The 24,107-nt window shown below is 35.8% G+C and overlaps 1 protein-coding gene and 1 pseudogene across 2 annotated transcripts in view; both read right to left on the reverse strand.

Annotated features, from left to right (window-relative positions):
* ME1 (malic enzyme 1) overlaps positions 1-24,107 on the reverse strand; it is a 180,993-nt gene that overhangs the window by 105,756 nt on the left and 51,130 nt on the right. For both annotated transcript variants that reach the window (XM_053913887.1, XM_024576670.4), the window contains exons 4-5: positions 10,228-10,303; positions 4,767-4,928 (exon numbers count right to left, since the gene is read on the reverse strand). In XM_053913887.1, the coding sequence (XP_053769862.1) occupies positions 4,767-4,928; positions 10,228-10,303 (238 nt within the window). The remainder of the gene's footprint in view (positions 1-4,766; positions 4,929-10,227; positions 10,304-24,107) is intronic.
* On the reverse strand, positions 9,800-9,881 carry LOC139440374 (U4 spliceosomal RNA; annotated as a pseudogene).

The following is a 24,107-nucleotide window of genomic DNA, read 5'->3' on the forward strand; positions in this document are numbered from 1 at the left end:
GCTGTGGAATAATAGATGAAAGATGAGATGTAAACACAAATGTCCTCCCTAGGTTAATACTTTGCTTTATTCACTCCAAGAATAAGAGTATTTTTTATCCTAGCATTTCTGTGACTCAGTTTCAGGGTCTTTGCTCCTTCAACCTCCTTTCCTGAAAGTCAAGCAAGTTTGACTTTACAGCAACTGAGAACTGTCTTATCAATCAGCTGCTAATTCCTTTTCTATTTTCATTACTACTCCATATAGGTAATTGTGATAAAAGAAAGCACTTGTATTTGTATAAAAAGGGGATCTAGTTTTAAATAAACTTTGCTAGGTTGTTGTAGATTAGAAACTCAGTGGTATTATCAATTAGTTTTTATATTTTTTACTATGAAGTATAAAACTGGACAGGTTCACAAAATGGATGAGATTAAAAATTATTACTACAGGAATATGTGACTAAAAACAGTTTTCCATAGGTGAAAGACTGGCAACATAAAAACTCCATTACATTTTACAGAAACCCACTGTCTCAGTCATATTTTATTTAATTTAGTTTTCTTTTTTGTCTTCTCAGCACCTGAAACTTGTATAATTTTGTTAACCAGTGTCACCCCAATAAATTCAATAAACAGAGAAAAAAAGAAGAAAATAAAAAATAAAAAAGATAAAATATCAGAACATTAAAATGAGAACATCAAGAGTTGGTAACTTATTTAACTCCAAGTATTTTTTATGCTTACATATTATGTATTTCTATTCACATATTAATTAAGAGTTAAGGACATAAAAATTTAGGTTAGACTGTTTACAAAGAGTATTATTAAATACTTTCAACTCCAAGAACTCACAACAAAAAGAAAAAGTCATGTGTTAATGCATTTCTATTTATTTTAAGCAACACAAATCTGAAATGGCTTCTATTCTTACTCTGAAGTTAAGTGGTTTATTGCTAATGGAACACAGCTGATATGTGCAACCCAAAAACCAATAAAACTATCAGACAACTTAGTCAGAAATTAAAACATATTTTGCTTAATAAACATACCTCTATTAATTCTTGGAAAGGAGAAGGCAGATGTTTATTTTTAAAGAAATTCTGTTCATGAACCAAATAAATGTCATTATTTCTTAACTTAGAAATACGGAACACCATAAAGCATAGCAGAATAAACCCATTACTATTGCAAATGAAACAACTTTTATTAACTGGTTATTACAAGTATATAGGAAAGCTGTTTAACTTTTAATATTTATTTTATAAGTAGCCACTTTACTGGGCACTCTAATTTTTTAGTTGATTTTCTTGGGTTTCAAAATGGATAAACATTTTACCTACTAATAATGATAATTTGGGGGAGTTTTTTCAGTCTGTCAGTTATATCCCATTTGTTTTCCTTGTCTTATGGCTCAGGCTAACACTTTTAAAAGAATGACAAAGAGAATAGTATTGACAACAAGTGTCCAGATAACTCTTTAAAAGAACACCTCTAATATAGCATAACTACAGTGTTGTTAATGGTTCAAATATACTTTTTGACATTAAAAGTATTTTACAATATGCAATTTGCCAATATTTTATGAAGAATTTTAGTTTCTACATCTGCGTTAATGTAAGGTAACATTTACTAAGTGCTTACAAAATGCCAGTCAAAATTCTAAACAGTCTAAATGTATTAAACCATGACAACTCTCTAACACAGGTACTCATTTTACATGAGGAAAATGAAGCACAGAAGAGTTAAGTAACTTTTTCAAGATTATACAGTAAGTGATGAATTTGAGACCATAAGTAAACAGAGGACTAATAAGCACTTTCTTATTACATATTATTTTTTTTTACCAGGTTTCGATAGCAAGTATATGTTCCTTGCATAAAATGAAGTGTGGTGGTGAAGCTGTTGATTTTATTTTTTTTTCTTGTTTATTGAGCTATAATTTACATACTATATGATTTTAAGTGTACAATTCAATGGCTTTACAATCAATAACTCACAGTCAATTTTTTTATTCTTATTGTTCGAGTACAGTTTTCTGCCTTTTCCCCCCACCCCTCCCACCACCCCAGCCTTCCCCACCTCCCTCCCCTGTTTCCACCCCCCATCCTTGTTATTGACCATGTGTCCTTTATAGCTGTCAATTTTAATACACTCTGGAAACAGTTTCTTGAGCACAGGAACTAAATTTTTTGAAAATTTTTAATAATCAAATCCATAATCTTATGAGTTTGAAAGTGAATTCTACTTAACATTAAAATTTAGACCTATTTTTCTTTTTGTGTGTTTGCCTCATATTTTTGTCTATTGTTTGCATGGACTCTAGTAACACGGTTCACATACATTCAACTGTTTTGGATAGGGCCTAACCATCTACCTAGATGCCAAGGGACCACAAATAATAGTCACAGGGTGGAGGCTGGCTATGCCAGAAAAATTAACCATTTTGGGATGGGAGACCTTGGTCATGTGGTATTAGTCAAACCAGAGACTTGAGTTCATGTGGCAATCAATCAATCATGCCTAGGTAATGAAATCCCAATAAACACTCAGAACATTGGAGCACATTATCAGTCTCACACTTCAGCGCTGGAAGGTAGTGTGTCTTGACTTCACAAAGAGAAGAAAATAGAAGCTTCCCATTTAGAGCCCTCCAAGACTCTGCCCTATACATCACTTCCTTTGGCTGATTTTCCTATGCATCCTGTCCTTGTAACACAACTTAACTGTAATTATAATAATTATAACTTTCAGTGAGACCTGTGAGTCCTTCCAGCCTGATAAAGCCTGAGAATGCTTGGGGAAACCCACAAACTTGCAGTTGGTGCTAGAAGTGAGAGCAGTCTTGGGACTATGTGCTCAAACTTTGTGGTTTGGCTAACTTCAGGTGTAGCTAAACTATCTAAAGGAATAAATAACTCTCTTTTCAGAATGAAAACTCTGGCTAAGCATTTATAATATACACTTTTACCATTACATTTCTTAAATATGATTTTAAAATAAGGTAAGTTATAAGTAGATAGTAGAAATATAGTTAGAGACTAAGAGCATATTGGAACTGCCAGAGAAATGGTTTGCTAACTGTCCTTAATGGTTTCTCAAATATCCCTGTCAAAGCATTTAATGAATGCTGAAACTAGTTATGTATATATCTCCTCTTCTACATTCAGAGTGTCCTGCTGGCAAGATCTTGTGTACTCTGATATTATCCAGCCTTCTCTTAGGCCTCAAGAGATAGCAGGTGCTCAGTATTTATCTAACTCAATTAAATCTAATATAATCTAATTCAATTAAACTCTACAAAACACTTTGAAGAGTTTCAGGAAGGACTCTCAGGCTAAAAAGATATTCTCCAGTGACCTGTCAAAGAGTTAAAATTCCACCACTCAACTTTTCCCCCTAATATCTCAACAGTCCACTGGCAGTAAAAAAAAAAAAAAAATCTAGAAATAACACCTAACACTTTAACAACAGATCCATTTAAATTATCATAATATTTTCTCATTTTGCACCTCATAAACTTAAGAAATATAGTAAGTGCCAGACGTGTTTAATGGAAAAAGAATTTAAAAAGCTAGATCTACAGAAGGGCAAAGGCAGAAATTCGATGGTGGACAGACGGGTGTGCAGGTTGAGGGAGGCTGATATGGAATGGAATAACATAAAAGCAGTGAACACCAAAGAGGAAGGAATACTAAATGGACATAATGTGAGAAAATGCAAGAGAATTGCAAATTTGGCAATCTTAAGACCCAACTTACAGGAAATCAAATATTTCATATAATTAATACAACCTATCAAGGCAACAGTCCAGTGTTAGGGGTTCATTAGCGCACAATTTTCTGTACGCCCACATTATACAATCTCAATAAAAGGCCCAAGTTTAAAACTGAATTCTTAAATTTTTGCATGCCTGTTTTATCACTTTTTATGCCTCTTCATTTCTTCCTAGAGTTTTTAAGATGTTTTACAGATTTGGTGATTTTTAAACTCTGATATCAATGTAATTTATCACATAGGAATGTTTTAAATATATTAAACAAAGAGAAAATCTTAATGTTCAATCTACATATTCGATGTTAGAATAACTGTTTTAAGAGGCCAGTTTGATAATTCCTGTTATTTCTACTGGTATTGAAAAAGAAAATTCCAGATAAGCAATGTGTTTTTATCAAAATGAATCCTTTATAAAGGTTAAATGAGTATTCATGTATACACAGGAAGTTAAACATAAAAAGAACATAAAAACTGTTCAAGCTACTATTCTAACATTATATTACATATAACATATTCTATTACATGTATATGTTATAATATATAATGTATAACATATAACAAGTCAAAAATTTTATCTTGGCCCTGTCCAGGTAGCTCAGTTGGTTAGAGCACCATCCCAACACACTAAAGTTGTGGGTTCAATCTCTGGTCAGAGCACATACAAGAAGTAATCAGTGAATGCATAAATAAATAGAACAACAAATCAATGTATCTATCTCTCTATCCCTCAAATCAATAAATAAAATAAAATTATATCTAAAATATATACTCTGTAGAATAATGGTATAGATACTCACCAAAGAGTAACAAACAATAAAGAAGCTAGTAAAAGATTATGACATTATAAGGAAGGAAAATGAAAACAGAAAATAATTTTCTTGTAAGAGTTGGGAGAGAGGGAGAACCAGCCAGAAAATAATGTATTTTATGAGTTCCTGGAATAAGCTCAAAATAAAAGAATTCTGCTTTTTTAAAAAGATGAATAGCTTTCTTGGAGACTTAATTTGTTACCTCATTTTCTGTTCCCACGTCCAGAGTGACAGGCAGACATTCTTGAGGATTCATCCCTCCACAAGCTGTATACAGAGCCAATTTGCCCACAGGGATTCCCATTCCATTACAGCCAAGGTCTCCCAAGCCAAGAATACGCTCTCCATCAGTCACCACAATAGCCTGGAAGAAAAAGAAAAAACATCTATTAATAGATGTTTGCAAATCCTGGGCACAGTTCCTTGTCTCTATTTCTAAAGTTAATACTTCTGTAATGAAATACTAAATCTCAAAACAAATAAATTGAATATATACAGAAAACATTTTATGTGATTATATATGTGGAAGAATGGGGAGAATAAATAAATTTGATATATATATATTTTTAAATAAACGTATGATTAATTTGGTTGACAAAAAAAGAAGAGAGGGTATGCACATAAATATTTTTTCCTCCATTTACAACCACTTAGTTTTTAATTGTATTTTACTGTTTATGCTGTTACAGTTGTCCTCACTTTTTCCCCCTTTGCCCACCTGAACCTAGTCCCACTCACGGCCTCAGGCCATCCCCACACCGCCGTCCATGTCCATGGCTTATGCGTATATGTTCTTTGGCTAATCCCTCCACCTTCTTTCATACAGTGCCCCCTCCCCTCTTACAGCTGTCAGGCTGTTCCACATATCTACACCCTTATTTTGCTCATTAGTTTATTTTGTTCACTTGATTCTGCATATAAGTGAAATCATATGGTATTTGCCTTTCACTGACTGGCTCTTTCCATTTAGCATAATAGTCTCCAGGTCCATCCATGCTGTCACAAAAGGTAAGAGGTCCCTCTTTTTCACTGCCAAGTGGTATTCCATTATGTAAATGTCATACAGCCTTTTTATCCACTCATCAACTGATGGGTACTTATGCTGTTTCCAGATCTTGGCTATTATAAATAGTGCTGCTATGAACATTGGGGTGCATATATATTCTTTTGAACTAGTGTTTTGGGATTCTTAGGACATATTCCCAAAAGTGAAACCACTGGATCAAAAGGAAGTTCCATTTTTAATATTCTGAGGAAACCCCATACTGTTTTTCATAGTGGCTGCACCAGTCTGCATTCCCACCAACAGTGCACTAGGGTTCCCTTTTCTCCACATCCTCTCCAGCACTTGTTGTTTGTTGATTTACTGATGGTGGCCATTCTGACAAGTGAGAGGTGATATCTCATTGTGGTTTTAATTTGTACCTCTCAGATGATTAGTGACGTTGAGCATTTTTTGACAAAAAAGGCAAGAGCATACAATGGAGTAAAGATAGTCTCTTCAATAAATAGTGTTGGGAGAACTGGATTGATACATGCAAAAAAATGAAACTAGACCACCAACTTAAACCATACACAAGGATAAACTCAAAATGGATGAAAGACTTAAATGTAAATTGCGAAACCACAAAAATCCTGGAAGAAAACATAGGTGGTAAAATTTCAGATTATCTCGCAGAGCAATATTTTTGCCAATATATCCCCTAGGGCACTGGAAACAAAAAAAATAAACAAAAATAAACAAATGACTATATCAAATTTAAAAACTTCTGCACAGCTGAAGAAACTATCATCGAAATTTAAAGGGAGCTCACTGTAGGGAAGAATGTATTTGCCAATGATACATCTGATAAGGGTTTAAATACCAACATATATAATGAACTTATACCACTCAACACCAGGAAGATAAACAATCCAATTAAAAAGGGGGAGTGATGGGGGTAAATGCAGACAACTGTAATTGAACAAGAATAAAATAATTTTTTTAAAGTGGATAAAGAACTTGAATAGACACTTCTCCAAGGAGAACATAGAGATGGCCCATAGGGATATGCACATAAAGATTTAAACAACCCAAAGAGCTCCATCTTCAATCAAGAGGGGCGGTAAGAAGAATATAGGAAAATAAGAACTCAATGTAGGAGCTAAAGTGAAACAAAGCAGCTTTAAAACTAACTAGTCACAGGCACTTTGAGGACAATTGCTGCGTAATAGCTGAGTAGCCCCCAAATGTTCAGGTCTGTGGTTTATTAATCCAGGCACCATCAGCCTGTTTTCACAACAGTACTGACTTACCCTCTTTAGGTCCTATAACCACTTGATATCATTCTACCATCTTTGACATATGCGCACCACAGTTGCTACTTTTGTTACCTGATAACCTTTAACTAGACGTAATGAATTTTGTTTAGCTTACTTTGAATCACCTTACATATCTATGAAAAACACACTTTAACCATGTACAGATCTTAATTCTATGTAACCTAAGTAGCTCAAATGGTTGGAGCATTGTCCTGATACACCAAAGTTGCTGTTCCAGTCATAAGTGGAACAATAAATCTATGTTGAGAAGGGGTGGGAGGGGAGAGAGAGCAGCATTGTCATATAACATAGTTATGATTTGAGTAATAATTTGTGTAATGCTTTTCAGGTTTTACTAAAGATATTTAAAGCCAGAGAGTTGTTACTTGTAATTCTTACCTGTTTCAATTTTTTGAAAAGGGGGTTTAAAATGACATAACACTTTCATTCTTTTTTGGTAGCACATTTAAGTTATACTAAATATATGTTTTGAATATAAAATTTTACAAAGCATTGTTCTTTATAGATCCTTCATAAATTTTATCTCCTAAGCTGTTCTCTCATCTGGAGCCATTAATTTAATTATGTAAATATACCATGGGCATTATAGAGGTGTCAGGTTTTTCAGTAACTTTTAAACTCTGTTTTAAAGCATTTTATATTTTAGGTCTATTTATGCCTTACTACAAATGTACATCTGTATCATTAATTCGTAAACATTTCAACACTAAAGTGTATATTTTAATAGTGAAGGAATTCTCTGATGGAAAAAAGAATCATAAATGTAATTTATCACTAAATTAACATTACCTTCTTTTTGTTTTAACTACTTTCTGTCACACTTAAGAAAAATAAAGCAATTTCACTTGTATGTAGAATCTAAAAAATGAAACAAATAAACAAAACAAAAACAAATTCATAGATACGTAAAACATTTTCATCGTCATCAGCTGGAAGAGAGGCTGGGGGGATGGGTTATGAAGGGGAGGAGATTAGGATGTAAAAATTGCCAGTTATAAAAACAGCCACAGGGATGTAGGGTACAGCACAGGGAATACAGTACTGGACTTATCAGGGTGATCATTTCGTAAGTTACATAGTCTAATTACTATGTTGCAGACCTGAAACTAATATAATATTGATTGTCAACCACAAATTTAAAAAAATGTAAATAAAGCAGTTGTATGTTTTCTGTATAATAATGAAGTCATACAGCAGGATTACCTCAGTCAGACAACCACAATCCCATCAATAATGTCTGTTCTCAGAAATTAAATCTTCATCCTACTGTATAGATTATTATGTGGACATTACCTGATAAAACCTTCTGTATAACATGTGCAGAGGTTCTCCTGGACACACATGCACACACACACAACACTCTCTGACCTGTCTTCATTTGTTCCTTTCCTGTCCCAGGGCCTACACTTCTCTTGTAGCCATCTATCTGCAGAATTCTTGCCTCCTTCTCTTCTCTTTCTGATGAGCCTTCCTCAAATATTACAGTCTATTTTTTCAAGTCTAAATCCCTCTTTATGAATTTCAAGGCCTTTCATAATAATTTCATCACCTCTTAAGCAATCTTAATTATACTCCATTTCAATAGTAATACTGAGCTTTAGTTGGGTCAGCCAATTTACTTATTGCACAAGACCATATAATTCTCTTCCTAACTTGATACCTACTTTCATATGTGCCCTTCTTAGGGGAGTATATTATTCTCTTTCTAATTATCAAAGGCTAGATTTAAGTTCCAACCTGGCTAGAAAAATTTCTTAACTGTTGCAGCCTTCTCTGAATGATAGTATCCTCTGAATAAATGAACATAGTGATTATAATTTATACCAGATAGTTTAATTATATATGGTCCAATAACTGATTGCTATTGTCTCACATGTGTTTTCAACTACACAGTCGAGAGACTACATCTTATTTTTCACTATTGTATTACAAGAAGCAGCTGCCATTTATTAAGTGCCTGCTATGTGCCAGCCACTATGCTAGGCTTCTAAAATAGTAACATGTATAATTAGGATCAAGAATATCAGCGAGGACCCAATATTAAGAGATGAAAGGATAAAAGCAGGCTATTAATGAAATTAATCAACTAGTGGGAAGAACAAAGCAAGGGACAGATTACTGCCTAACCATTAGGATTATAGGGATATGAATTAGAACTCTTTATATTGACTCAATTCTTAATATTCTCTCTAGAGTCCTGATTAAATGTTAAGTGTCCTTCTTCTTAGAGGATCAGACATTTACACTTTATAGAATTAGCACATTTTTGAGGGTGGTTCCTAAGGACTGGACCTGTGGACAGTGCAGACCACAGAGTGGAAGAAAAATTGAGTAAGCAACTGAGGTGGGAGAAAGGAAAAAACTGGGAAGATTGAAAAGAGTAGAAAACATTTCATTTTACAGGTTTGCCTGGCATGAGCCTTCAACAACAGAGTGAACGGATTCTAGCCACAGCTCCTCAAAGAAGAAAGGTCGTTAATGGAGTGACACTTCAGGAGTCACAGCTGCAGTACCTTTGTACCACTAAAAGGCATCAATTTATTCAATCTTAATCCTAAAAGATACCACATAGTTGCTAAGCATCTAACAGAAAGAGGAAAGGGGGCCAAGGACGGGACAAGTACATCTCACTTTCTTTAGACAAGGCAGTAGTGTACCACTGGCCCTGAGTCCTGCACTCACCTCCCACCACCGCCTCTCACTACCATGTAACCCCCTGTTAGGATGTGCCTTCCTTTCCTTGCTGAATTATCATAATTACAAGGGTTAATCCAAGTACAGTGTCTCAGAAAGAAAGCTACAACATGTCATATTATATTGTTACTTTATTTTCATTAGTTCACTCACAGAAGGGAGTCAGAAGAGCTGCCTCAGGTCACAATGATAAAGGAAACTAACAGACTTTTTGCCTACCTGGAGTCATCTTTCAATTAGCAATAATCATGCCTTGGATAAACCTCATTGGCTACATACAATACTGCCACTGCGCAAAGCTGAAGGAGTCCTCTTAGAGTCCTCTTATTAAATGATTAATAGGAAAATGGAGTTTAGTTAAAGAAATTCAGGCACCATTGCAACATTTATTCAATATTTATCATCACTTACAATGAATTAAATAAATAATAAGAAATTACCAGTAGATTGAAATAATGAGGAAATGGTATCTAAATGGTATCAAAATAAAATTAATCTACTGTGCAAAAATCAAAGGGATATAAATTAGGTGAAATTCACTAGAAAAGCTAGTGAACACTACTTAATTACAGTCATGATAACTGTCAACATATTACCAGGCAAGAAAAATAACAAATGTGCCACAGTGGGAAAATTTGATAACTTACCCTGATGACATCTTCTGGCCACACGTTAAGCACTGAAGCAATATGCCCTCGATCATGGATACTAATAAAAAGACCTCTGACAGAAAAAAAAAAAAGGTCATTTTAATTTACTTCAGATTTGTCAAACTATCGTGAACATTCAAAAAAAGTTTCAAATCAGTTTGATGTATCTCCATTTTTATCAAACTAGTGAAAAATATTCCCTTAGGCAAGTAAGGGATAGAAATCTTATAAGGAAGAAATTAATCTAAACAATATATTGACATCTACAATAAAGGTACATTCATTCTGGCACTACATATTCTTAAGTATTTTTAATTAAAGAAACATTTATTATTTTATATAAAGAGAATTTAAATAGCATTATCAATTCCACTTATAGATTCATCTACAGTCTTTCATTAAATAACATATACAAAAGCCCTCTGAAGAACATAAAGCATGTGCAAACAAGCATTTCTCAGCGTCTAGCCCATTTATTGAACAGTCACAGCGTGGAGATGACAGCGTGCATGGGCCAGGGCTGCGGTGACTGGTAATGCTGAGCAGTACATTCACATGGAATGACGCACCTGCTTCTTTGGTCTTAGTTGCTGTTTGCAATGCTGTTATTTAGATTCTCAACTGAAGTTTTTTAACACTTCTTGCTCCCAAGCCCCCCAGTTTCTATTAAAGCCTAACAAGTAACTTCAAAAATTACGATAAAATTTTTTAAATTTCTGAAACTCACATAAAAGTTTTACTTTAGTATTGTTAAACATATCTCCACCGCAGAGAACTACATATGACAAATGTACTGCAGCTTAAGGAATTGTTGTAAGGCAAACCACACCCTTCTAAATAATGTCCACTGAAGCAGAGAAAATCTTGGCAGCTACCCAGAAGCCCTCTATATGTTTCTTTCCAATCAAAACTCCTCTCTCTCAAGAGCAACACAAAAGTCACCTCACTTTTATGGTATCATCTCCTTAGTTTATATAGTTTGATCATCCAAACAACAAACCATCCCTACACACTACTATTTGTCTGTAAAGTTTCCCCAAATCTGGATTTTGCTGATTGCATCCATACAGATTAATATATTAACCTTTACTTTGTATTTCTTGGAAAATTGGTAATTGAATCTAAAGGCTTAATCAGATTTTTCATTTTTTTTTTACAAGACACTTCATGGTTTGGTCCAATTAGAAGATGCATAATATTTTGTATTCCTTTTTGTGATTTTAGCGGCTGCTAGTGAATAATACCTAAATTCATTAATTCAAAATGGTGATGTTCCAATTCTATCAATCATTATTTATTAGCTGGGACATTTCTTTTTTAAAAATTAAATTTACTACAGTTACATTGGCTAATAAAATTATATAGGTTTCAAGTGTACAATTCTGAGACACATGATCTGTATATTGTATTGTGTGCCCACTGGGGATAGTGAAGGGTAAAGCAGGTCAAACATATGGTGACAGAAGATTTGACTTTGGTCGAATGCTTCTTCAAAGAGAAATTTCACCATAATTATTGTTTGATTAACCTGTGGCTCAGTTTATATTAAAAAAGGATAAATGCTTGATTCTTTCCTTTTTTATAAAAGAATGTGTTTGCTAAAATCCTTCAAGTTTCCAGTAAGGGGTATGTGTGTGAGAAAGTGTGTGTGTGGGTGTGTGTGTGGGTGTTGGATCAATATGAGTTCATGGATTTAAACACATTTTGTCTTAATCCATTACAGTTATTTTCTTTATTGAAACTCAAATTGTCCCATTTTTTAGCCACTAGAAGACTCTTCACATTGGCCCCTGAGCCCTTTTAACATCACTATAGAGTTTTGTGATAACTTTCTTGTTCTCTGTTATGACAAGGTATTCCATCTTGTCTTGAAAATGTTTGTCCCAAGCCAAATGAGCCATTTCTCTAAGAAGCCCTGGTTTCTTTTAGTAGAAAGTGGTATTTCAAGACTAAAATCTACATATTAGGGATCCCCACTACTAGGAGTAGCTGATCTAGGTATTGTTACTTAAAACATTACAAAACAAATTTAAAATTCACTTTCTATTTGTGGCTACAAATTTCAAACTGGCACTCATACAGTTTACCACTACGATTTCCTAGCAAATTCAACTTAGCACTCCTGGAGGGGACCCTTTCACACCTCTGCACCCCTCCCTGCTCCTACACCTATCTCCCTCTCACTCTCAGTTGATAACCAAATCTTAAATTGCATACAGAAATAGATGTAAGAGGGTGAAAATTACTTCTTCTTTCTGATATAAACTTCACTAACCCACCTGCATCTTTTCTTCTAAATAGGCCTTATTTTTTAGAGTAGTTTTAGGTTCACAGCAAAACTAAGAGAACAGTAAGAAGACTTCCTATATACTCCCTGCCCTCACACATGTACAGTCTCCTCCATTATCAACCTTCCCCACCAGAGAGGTATATTTGTTACACCTGATGAACCTACACTGACACCTCATTATCACCCAGAGCACGTGGTTTAACATGAGGGTGGTACACATGGGTTTGCACAAATTTATAATGACATGCTTTATAAACATTCATGTGCATGTTTTTGTGTGGAAAACTCTTTTCAACTCATTTGGGTAAATACAGCAGAACCTCAAATAACATTGTTTAGTTCAACATTGATGAGAAAAAAATCAATTCCCAGCCAGGGCCACTGTCTGTACGAAGTTTACATGTTCTCCCCATGTCTGTGTGGGGTTTTTCCAGGTACTCAGGTTTCCTCCCACATCCCAAAGATGTGCACAACTAGGTGAATTGGTGTGTCTGAACTGTCCCGGGCTCAGTGAGTGTAGGTGTGGGTGTGGGTGTCCTGTGATGGAAGGGCATCCTGTCCAGGGTAAGTCCCACCTTGCGCCCTGCAATGTTGGGAGAGGCTCAGGCTCCCCTTGACCTTGAACTGGAATAAGCAGGTTGGAAATAATTATCTTAATTTGTCTTTAGTCTTTCTTAAATGCATGTATATTCACATTTATTTCCATGTTTAGTATTAGAAATGTTCAGGATCTTTATTTAGAAGTCTGGTAATGTTTTTGTGACCAGAAATATGCCTACGGTAAAACTGGTTTCCTTATACAGCATGTCACTAACAGTAGCAATTTCGGAGAACCTATCCATGACTTATTGCACAAGCAGTGCAACTAATAGATTGTATGCTAAAAGTGTGTTTAGTTTTGTGTGAACCCACAGACTGTCTTCCAAAGGGGCTGTACCATTTTGCATTCCCACAAGCAATGAATGAGCATTCCATTTGATCGATAACCTTGTCATCATTTGGTGTTGCCAGTGTTCTAGATTTTGGTCATTCTAGTAAGTGTGTTGTGGTATCTAACTACTGTTTTAGTTTGAATTTCCCTAATGACACACAGTGTGAAGCATCTGTTCATATGCTTATTTGCCATCTGTATATGTATATTATTTGGTGAGGTGCCTGTTAAGTCTTTGGCTCATTTTTTTAAATTGGGTTATTTTTCTTATTGTTAAATTTTAAGAGTTCTTTGTATATTTTGGATAATAACCCCTTATAAGATATGTATTTTGCAAATATTTTCTCCCAGTATGTGGTTTGTCTTTTCATTTCCTTGACAGTCTTTCATAGAGAAAAAAAACTTTAATTTTAATGAAGTCTAGGTCAGTCATTATTTCTTTCATGGATTGGGCACTTGGTGTTGTATCTAAGAAGTCATTATGATGCCCAAGGTCATCTAGATTTTCTTCTATGTTATCTTCTAGGAGTTTTATAGTTTTGTGTTTTACATTTAGAATTGTGATCCATTTTGAGTTCATTTTTGTGAAGGATATAAAGTCTGTCTAGATTCATCTTTATGCATGTGGATGTCCAGTTGTTCCAGCACTGTATGTTGAAAAGATGATCTTTTCTCCATTGTACTGCTTCAGCATCTTTTTTTTTTTTTTGCATTCTCTGTCTTTTCTCCTACTATAATGGAAGAAATTCCTAATCAAGGCCATCTTCTCACTTGTGCTCTGAATCCTGTCCCACATCAGCTTCTGAAAGGCTTCATTCCTGCAATTATCCCATCTCGACACTACACCATCAGTTTCTCCAGTGGATCAGTCTTATTTAGGTATAATAACCTGCACTAATATTACCCATCTTTTGAAAAGACTGGATTTTTGTCTCCTACTTTCTTCTTTCATAGCAAAACCCTGCAAAGATGTGTGTATTCTCATTGTTTCTATTCTTTACCCCCCTTTCTCTCTTCAATTTATTAATCAGGCACTTTTACACAGAAAAAAATACCTTCAGCCTAGAGCACTCCTTGAGCTCCAAAATGTAAATATGACCGCCTATTTAATTTTTCTCATCATAAGCCTCAACTCAAACCTTCGTTCCTCAGATTTTCTCTGATGACAGCAGTCGAAGCACCTCCACCCTAACACTTTAATCATCTGAATAATACTTATAAGTATCTGAAATTATCTTATTTATAGTTCCATATGTTTACTGTCTATTCCCTGCCACCACCTCCCACCCCCCGGGACACATACACACATGAAGCAGCAAGTTCCTTCAGTGCAGAGACTCTCCATTTGCTCACATTTTCACCCTAACGTGTGCGGGCACACTGTGAGAGTCCAACACTATGCCCGGACTCAGTGCGGAAAATCAGGCCTCTACAGTCCATTTCTTTAAGTACAGAAACGATGAAATAAACCCAGACTTACACTGACTTATTAAGTAACCAAAAATTACATGATGATTTTAAGTGCTACAGGCAGATCACTAATGACTGTCTGACTCAACAAAAACATTAATTTACCAAGTTGGCACTAAATTCTATCATTTCCTGTTTTTTTTCACTGTTTCATATTAATTTATTTTGTTTCTCAAAAATGATTATAAGTTATATATTTCTTTTGGATCCCTGTCATATCCAACCATGCCACGCAATCAACAAGATCTCAATAAATAATTGTAAAATTAGAACAAACTATTTTAAAATAAGGCATTTTTGTTGAATTATCTAAGATGTTCTTGGCAGTGTAACATTAAGTAATATTTCTTGGGATCTTGTTTGTTAGCCAAGGTTTTTTAAGTGTTACTTAGAAACAGTATCATTTTTTTAAAACAAGAGAGACAATGAATTATACTAAAATTACATCAATTAAATAACCAGGTTTATTTTATAAAGATATGAGTATGAATTCAGTGAAAGAGCCATCTTGCCCCCTGTAATCTCTTGTTCTGGCTAGAGATTCATTTGTGGTAAAAATGCCTCTTCTCAGGGAGAGCTCAATAAATTAAGGATCTGCAATGTTTCCCCAAAGTCAAGTATTTTGAGAAAATAATTTGTGAAACTTTCTGGAATGCCACTTTGATCAGAATCCTATTGAGATATCAAAAAATATTTCAGCACAGAAAAGACTCATACTTAATGGTATAGAGTTGAATATGAAATATTAATTCTCTACATATACACACATATATAGTTACAGTTAAAAATGAAAAGTTTAGAAAGTTATTTATCAATGATATTTTAATATTTCATTTTAAAATGTGGGCTCATGTTTATTTAATTCAATAGGTTTTATTCTGTAGCAAACATTATGTATTTGATGCTCAAAATACTCCAGATTTTGCCAGTGGGATTCCCTTCAGGCAGGTGTCTATGTCCTTCTAACGTATCCCCACCACTCTTTGAGCACTTCCTTACTTTCTGGTACAAGAGGCCTCAAGCTCATCTTTTACTTATCCTGGTCCAGCCCTGGAATTGGCAATTTCTCTAAGGGGTTCTGGTTCCTTCTGGCAGAGAATCACATTTTGATCTGAGTTCTAAGTGTGCTCATTGCTACTGGGGTGTTGCTGTCCCCAGGCCAACTGAATGGACATAGCTAGAGAATATACATATGTACATAAGTATCGTGTGTGTGAGCATGTACATACATACAGATATATGTACACACATTATGTATTTGTTTATTCCTATATCTATCTGTCTTTTCTATCTATACCTCCAGTCATAAATTCACACTAATACCTCCAATTCCAACTCAATGCCACAGGATTCATCCCAGTGTTCTCCCTTCAGTTTTCACATTTGTTAACTTTCTCCAATACTGAAAATCTAGCTCTTATTATGTTTACTATATTTACTTATTAGATCAGTCCTCTTTGTGTAACACCAATCTTGTTCCCTCCCTGTGTGGACACTCCACTCACCTCACTAAGGCTCCAATCTCTGGAGTAGGCAGCCCTCCCACACAGATGCCCTCCTCACCCAGCTGGGGCTCTGACAAGACACTTGGCACCACCCTCCTGCACAGATGCTCCCTACACCGTGCTTGGCTCTCTTACCCTGAATCAGGCTGCCCTCATACATGGGTGTTCTTAACCCTGCACAGGCTCCAACACTCCATGCTAGGTCCCCAATCCTTTCACCCAGACAGAGAGCACATCCTGAGTGCTCCTATTATCTCTGAGGAACATAAAAGCCTGGTTCTGGACGTGCAACGGCAGTTAGTTATCCACTGCTGCTAGAGGAATACCAACTTCGATGACATCTTTACAAATTAAGGATTTTTATCCCTTTATCACACTTCTGGAAATTAATTTGCTAATTTTTTTATCTTTCACTTTTGTTTGTTGTTTTCCATTTACATGTAGTGAAACAAATTGATTTTTATCCTTTCTGACTCCTTACATTTAAATATATAATCCTGCCTCATCAATCATTTTACTTTCTTCCCCTAGGATTAATTCAGTTCCTTAAATCTATATAAAATTTCAGTATAGTCTATGACATGAAGATCTAATATCCCACTTCATACTTTCCCAAATATCACGATTCTGGTATAACTATACTTTGACCTCACTAATGTGTCCTGCCTTTTGACACCTGCTTTTATATTTTTTCCTCCAAGTTATCAGTCTATTCTGATGGAATTTCCCTCTTTATTCATTTAGATTTTGTCCATTCTGCCAAACATTCTTAACTTCCTTGCCTTTTTTCTATCCATCACACCCTTTATTAAAACATCCAAATCTAAATAAATCCATCTGCCTTCTCTTTTCCTCAAGCCCCACTGCAGAATTATGCTTGAAGAAAGCACTTAACCAGGTCTGCTGGACCCATCAAAACCTCTATGGTTCTGTGTGGGGAGGGCTCAGAAAAAGTACAATGGCCTCTGTCTGCAGTTCTGTCTGGGAGGGAGCTGTCCCACAGCTCTTACCCTGATGCCAGACATTTCAGCTCCACCCCACATGCCACTGATGCCTTTCAAGCTGCTCCCCCAGGTCTGGAGCCCAGAGGGAGTGAGTCAAAGTAAGTCTGTGTGCAGTGTGAGGCCCTTCAAGAGGAGAAGCCTGAGGATCCCGCAGTTTCTTCCACCAACTCAACCCCTGCTTGTTTTTACAGCCAGAATTTATGGGCACTTATCTTCCTGGCACTGGAACCATGGGCTGGGTGCTCTGCTGTGGGGGTAGTATATCTTGCTCTTGAGATATCTATTTTATATCCACCACACATGGGTTTCGGACCAGCCAGTTCCGCATCTTTGCATCTCTGTCCCTCCTACCTGTATGGATGACTATGTTTTCTTTAATTCCTTAGTTGTTGGACTTCAATAAAGCTCGGTTTTCTGATGGTTCTGAGTGATGGTTATTCTACATTTTAGTTGTAATTTTGCTGTGGCTGTGTGAGGAGGCAAGCCTCATTTCCCTATGCCTCCATCTTGGCCAGAGGTCCTCAAGTGAGATTTCTGAAATGGTCCCTAAGATGCCCCAGCTCCCTGGTGTTCACATCCTGAATGAACCGCAGGACTGTGCCTAAAACGGATTTACTCTGAGTAGGTTATGTTAGACAGTAGAGTTGTTCTGAAGACAGAAAAGATTCTCTGGGTGGGCCTGCACTCTTTAAAAGCAGAGCATTTTTTCCAGCTGGTCAGAGAGGGGGAAATCAGAGGTTCAAGGACTCCAAACATGTTGCAAACTTAGACAGAGGTGGCCAAATGGCAAGGAACAAGAGCTACTTCCAGCAGCTGAGAGCTGTCCCCAGCTGAAAGCCAGCAAGGAAACAGGGACCTAAGTCCTACAGTTGTCAGGAAATAAGTTCTGCCAACAAAAATGAGCTCGGAAGCCAGGCTTTTCTATAAGCCTCCAGACCTGTACTCAGGCTGGCTGACCCCTTGATTTTAGCCTTGTACACCCTAAACATAGAGCCCAAACAGAGCATGCCAGATTTCTGACTGACAGAACTATACACTAATAAATAGATGTTGATTTAAGAAGCTAAGTTTATGTTAATTTGTTACACAGCAATAGTAAACTAATACAAATAGCATGTATGTACAATAAAAGGTGAAATCCAGATACTCATTCCATTGTTTATCGTATATTCATATTTAATTTATGATGCATGTGACACAGTGCTGGACACTGGGAAAATACAAGAAGACCCTCCATGCATTGCTGAATGTCACTTCTGTGACCCAATTAGCAATGCATAGCATTATTTAGCATAGATGGCTATAGTTTCCAGAAATCAAAAGTGACTACTAAGACTGGCAATATTCTTCCACATGGTGATAATATGCTGGCTAGTACAATTCAATTTTTAGAATTCCAAAGAAGACAAAAGCAGTATTCTTTTATAAGGATACAGATATGGATGGTATGGTAACATCCAAAAAACATTATGTTAGAAAACAGGAACATTTGCACAGGTAAAAGAACCATACATTTGAAAGAAAAAATAATTCCTTTTTCACAGTTTAATTTAGTAATGACAACTACATTATTATAACTTAATGCTCATCTAATCTAATGTTACAAATATATTTTATTTCTGGCCAATGGGGAATGGATAAATAACTGCCTTGAGGGATGAAGGTGATGGGAATAAGACTGAAGGCCAAAGGAGACTTCAATATTATCACAAATATTTTAAAAATCAAATGTGATACAATGTTAACAAATGTCAATTCTAAATGATAGACATATAGGTATTTGTAACTAGTCTTTATACATTTCCTACATTTTGACTTTTTCCAAAAAATAATTTTACTTCACATTTTTTTAAAAAGAGAAATGAAGTAAAAGCAAACACATTTGGCTTTGAGCAGAAGGGAAATCAGTGATTTTTTTTCAAGTTTGGACAGCTACTTAGTGGCATAGAACAAAAACTCATCATCTGACACCTAGTGCCTCTTCCATTTCACTATGAGACAAAAACTCTTTCCAACTACTAGCTTAAAGGGGCACTAAACCCATCTGATCTACAGCCAGCTGACTAGGGACAGAGTAGAAGATGAGGGAGAGCCCAGGTGACCATATCTTGACCTGTCAGGGTTTGCTATTAACAACAGATAAGAGGTCTGGGGCCAATCTTAACACAAATAGCTCAACATATGTCACGGGCAAAGAGAAAAGCCATGTACAAATGATCAAAGTAGGAGCACTGAGAATTGGGGAAATAAATGAACTGCCTAACAAGAAGATCTGCGATTTAGGAGAGGTAGAAATAGACCAGACAGGAGGATGTAGAGATATAATTCGATTACCTTTTGGGAACTAATGGTCATTTCTGTGAAATTCCTCTTCGCTTGACACTCTTCTCTTACCAGAAAATAAATCTTTAAAGTTGTAGAACTATGGCATAAAAACCATATATTAAGGATTTGTACAAAGACATTAATAAGCCTGGTTATCTGCTTAACTATTTCTGATCACTTTGCATTATGAATTGATATTTAACTATTTATTCTACTATTTTTCTGACCTTTATACACTTCCAATTTTGTTGCATTTAGTCCTCCACTGTCAAAGGGAGTTACTTATATATTATCTTGTAATGAATTAAAACATAATAAAGCTCTATATGCTGATCTCACAGTTTAGGACATCAGTTTACATAACTAACACACCTAACAATTTGATGAATGGGCCATATCCACTCTTTTGGCTTCATACTAGAGAAGGGTACTGGATAGGCATAAGAGTTTTAGTCACAGCTATGAAAACTTAGACCCGTAAGTTTAACTTCTCTAGTTTCAATAATTTACAAATAGTAAAGAAAAGTTAGTCTAGACTGATCAGTAACCTGTGTTTTAGTAGCTGAGCCTACAATATTGTCTTTTTCAATCCTGAGATTGCAATAAAGGATTTATTTTCTTTATTTTCATTTTCCTCTGCAATACATGCTAGTTATCAGCAGAACTACAAGAAAGTGGAAAAATTCTCCTTCCAAAGAAAGCAGATGTTTTTTTTAAATAAAAATAGGTATATATTATATCCTTTGTTAAATTTTCTCCTGTAATTTTCCCCCACTCTTCCTTGTAGTTTCAGGCACATAGCTAAGTATCAGGTCATGTGAGTCATCACATGAAGAAAAACAGGGGTTAAAAAAAAGAAAGAAAAAGAAGGGATAACAAGTGACAAATCAAAACCTATTGGAAATGGACTCTTGGTAACCTGAAGGGAACATGTCATTGGAACCTTCATTTCTAATCTTGACACCAAACGTACCATAGGCACTCTATATATAAACTGAAGTGAACTGAGATATTTGTTTTATGGCTTTTTAAATATCATTTTTAGAGAGCTTTGGCTAATCAGATTATTTTAAAGTGATTCCTTAGCTTTCCTACATGTTAATGATCCTATTTTCCCCTTTTATGTGAAGGCACAGTCTGCCTCATATAACAAAAATATTTTTGTTCCAAAGTTCAAGATAACATCTTCCATTTTTGAATTAGGTAGGAAAAAAAGAAAAAAACCCTTCTGTTTTCTAAAAAGAAAAATGTTAATTATTTTTACCACAATTAGTGATAATTTTTAAGAATGTTTCAACAAGCATAACATAAGTACTACTTTTCTTTTGTTCAATCTATTAGCACAAACTGGTAATCACCATACACATTCATTGTGGACAAAAATGTTTTTAAGAACATGATCTGTTCTACACAGGTCATGCCCACTGATCTGGACTGGCAGCTTCCTTTATATACATGACTAGTATTCTGTATAGATGATACTGTTTTAGACATTTCATAACACACAAATTCCCTATTCTCTGTAGTGTGGAATATATATATATATATATATATATATATATATTTATATTTATATTTATATTTATATTTATATTTAACTATCAATAAGTTTTCTATGTTGAAAAGTCTATGTTGAATGTTCATTTGATGAAAAGAAAGTTCAATTCTTTTTAAGTATATTTTATTGATTATGCTATCACAGTTGTCTTGTATTTTCTCCCCTTTATCCCCCTTTTCCCTGCAGCCCCCACTACCCTCCAGCATTCCACCTGCCTTCATGTCCATGGATTATACATATAAGTTCTTTGGCTTCTCCATTTCCTATACTGTTCTTAACCTCCCTCTCTCTATTTTGTGCCTACATATTCTACTTCTTATTCCCTGTATCTTTTTCCCCCATTCTCCTCCTCCCACTCCCCACTGATTACCCTCCATATGATCTCCATTTCTGTGATTCTGTTCCTCTTCTAGTTGTTTGCTTAGTTTTTGTTTTTTAGATTCAGTTGTTCATAGTTGTGAGTTTGTTGTCATTTTACTGTGCAGTTTTTTATATTCTTCAATTTCTTAGATAAGTCCCTTTAAGATTTCTTATAATAAGGGCTTGGTGATGATGAACTCCTTTAACTTTATCTTATCTGGGAAGCACTTCATCTGCCCTTGCACTCTAAATGATAACTTTGTTGGACAGAGTACTCTTGGATGGAGGTCCTTGCCTTTCACAACTTCGAATACTTTTTTCCAGCCCCTTCTTGCCTGCAAGGTTTCTTTGGAGAAATCAGCTGATAGCCTTATGGGAACTCCTTTGTAGGTGACTCTCTCCTTTCCTCTTGCTGCTTTTAAGATTCTCTTCTTATCTTTAATCTTGGGTAACTTAATTATGATGTGTCTTGGTGTGTTCCTCCTTGGGTCCAATTTCTTCGGGACTTTCTGGACTTCCTGGAAGTCTACTTCCTCCACGAGAATGGGGAAGTCTTCCTTCATTATGTTTTCAAATAAGTTTTCAATTTCTTGCTCTTCCTCTTCTCCTTCTGGCACCCTATGATTCAGATGTTGGAGCATTTGAAGTTGTTCCAGAGGTTCCTAAGCCTCGCCTCATTTTTTTGAATTCTTATTTCTTCTTTCTGTTCCAGTTGGATGTTTATTTCTTCCTTTTGTTCCAAATCTTTGATTTGAGTCCCAGTTTCCTTCCCTTCACTCTTGGTTCCCTGTATATTTTCTTTTATTTCACTTTGTGTAGCCTTCATTTCTTCCTTCATTTTGTGACTGAGCTCAATCAATTCTGTGACCATCCCGATTACCAGTGTTTTGAACTCTACATTTGATAGGTTGTCTATCTCCTTATCGTTTAGTTCTTTTTCTGGAGTTTTGATCTGTTCTTTCATTTGGGCCATGTTTCTTTGTCTCAGCACACCTGTTACATGGTAAGGGGTGGAGCCTTAAGTATTCACCAGGGCAGGGCAACCCTCTTTGCTGTGTTTGATTCTGTCTGTGGGAGAGGGGTCTGAGAGGGGACAACATCATTTGCTCAGCCCTCGTCCCACTTTCCATCACTTTCCTCATTTCCCACAAGTGGATTGTACCCTTTCAGGTGCAGATTCACAATGGATGGGTTTGTATACGTGTCAGGACTCTGTGGTACTCTCCAACAGACTCTCATGTGAGACTGGAAGTTACCCCTGCTGCCGCAAGCCCCACAGACTTTTTTTTTTTGCTTTTTCCGTTTTTTTAAATATATTTATTGATTATGCTATTACAGTGGTACCATTTCCCGCCCCCACTCCACTCCATCCTGCCCACCCCCTCCCTCCCACATTCCCCCCCTATAGTTCATGTCCATGGGTCATACTTATAAGTTCTTTGGCTTCTACATTTCCTACACTATTTTACCCTCCCTCTGTCTATTTTCCACCTATCATCTATGCTACTTATTCTCTGTACCTTTCCCCCCTCTCCCCCTCCCACACCCCTATTAACAACCCTCCATGTGATCTCCATCTCTATGGTTCTGTTCCTGTTCTAGTTGTTTGCCTAGTTTGCTCTTGTTTTTGTTTTAGGTGTGGTCATTAATAACTGTGAGTTTGCTGTCATTTTTACTGTTCCTATTTTTTATCTTCTTTTTCTTACGTAAGTCCCTTTAACATTTCATATAATAAGGGCTTGGTGATGATGAACTTTTTTTTTTTTTTTTTTTTGATGATGAACTTCTTTAACTTGACCTTATCTGAGAAGCCCTTTATCTTCCCTTCCATTCTAAATGATAGCTTTGCTGGATACAGTAATCTTGGATGTAGGTCCTTGTGTTTAATCTTGGGTAATGTAATGATGATGTGCCTTGGTGTGTTCCTCCTTGGGTCCAGCTTCTTTGGGACTCTCTGAGCTTCCTGGACTTCCCAGAAGTCTATTTCCTTTGCCAGATTAGGGAAGTTCTCCTTCATTATTTGTTCAAATAAGTTTTCAATTTTTGGTTCTTCCTCTTCTCCTTCTGGCACCCCTATAATTCGGATGTTGGAACATTTCAAGATGTCCTGGAGGTTCCTGAGCCTCTCCTCATTTTTCCGAATTCTTATTTCTTCATTCTTTTCTGGTTGGATGTTTCTTTCTTCCTTCTGGTCCACACCATTGATTTGAGTCCCAGTTTCCTTCGCATCACTATTGGTTCCCTGCACATTTTCCTTTGTTTCTCTTAGCATAGGCTTCATTTTTTCATCTGGTTTTCGAAGAAATTCAACCAATTCTGTGAGGGTCTTGATAACTAGTGTTTTCAACTGTGCATCAGATAGGTTGGCTATCTCTTCATCGCTTAGTTGTATTTTTCCTGGAGCTTTGAATTGTTCTGTCATTTGGGCCTTTTT

This window comes from Desmodus rotundus, chromosome 11 (assembly GCF_022682495.2).
Source record: "Desmodus rotundus isolate HL8 chromosome 11, HLdesRot8A.1, whole genome shotgun sequence".
Classification (NCBI taxonomy): Eukaryota; Metazoa; Chordata; class Mammalia; order Chiroptera; family Phyllostomidae; genus Desmodus; species Desmodus rotundus.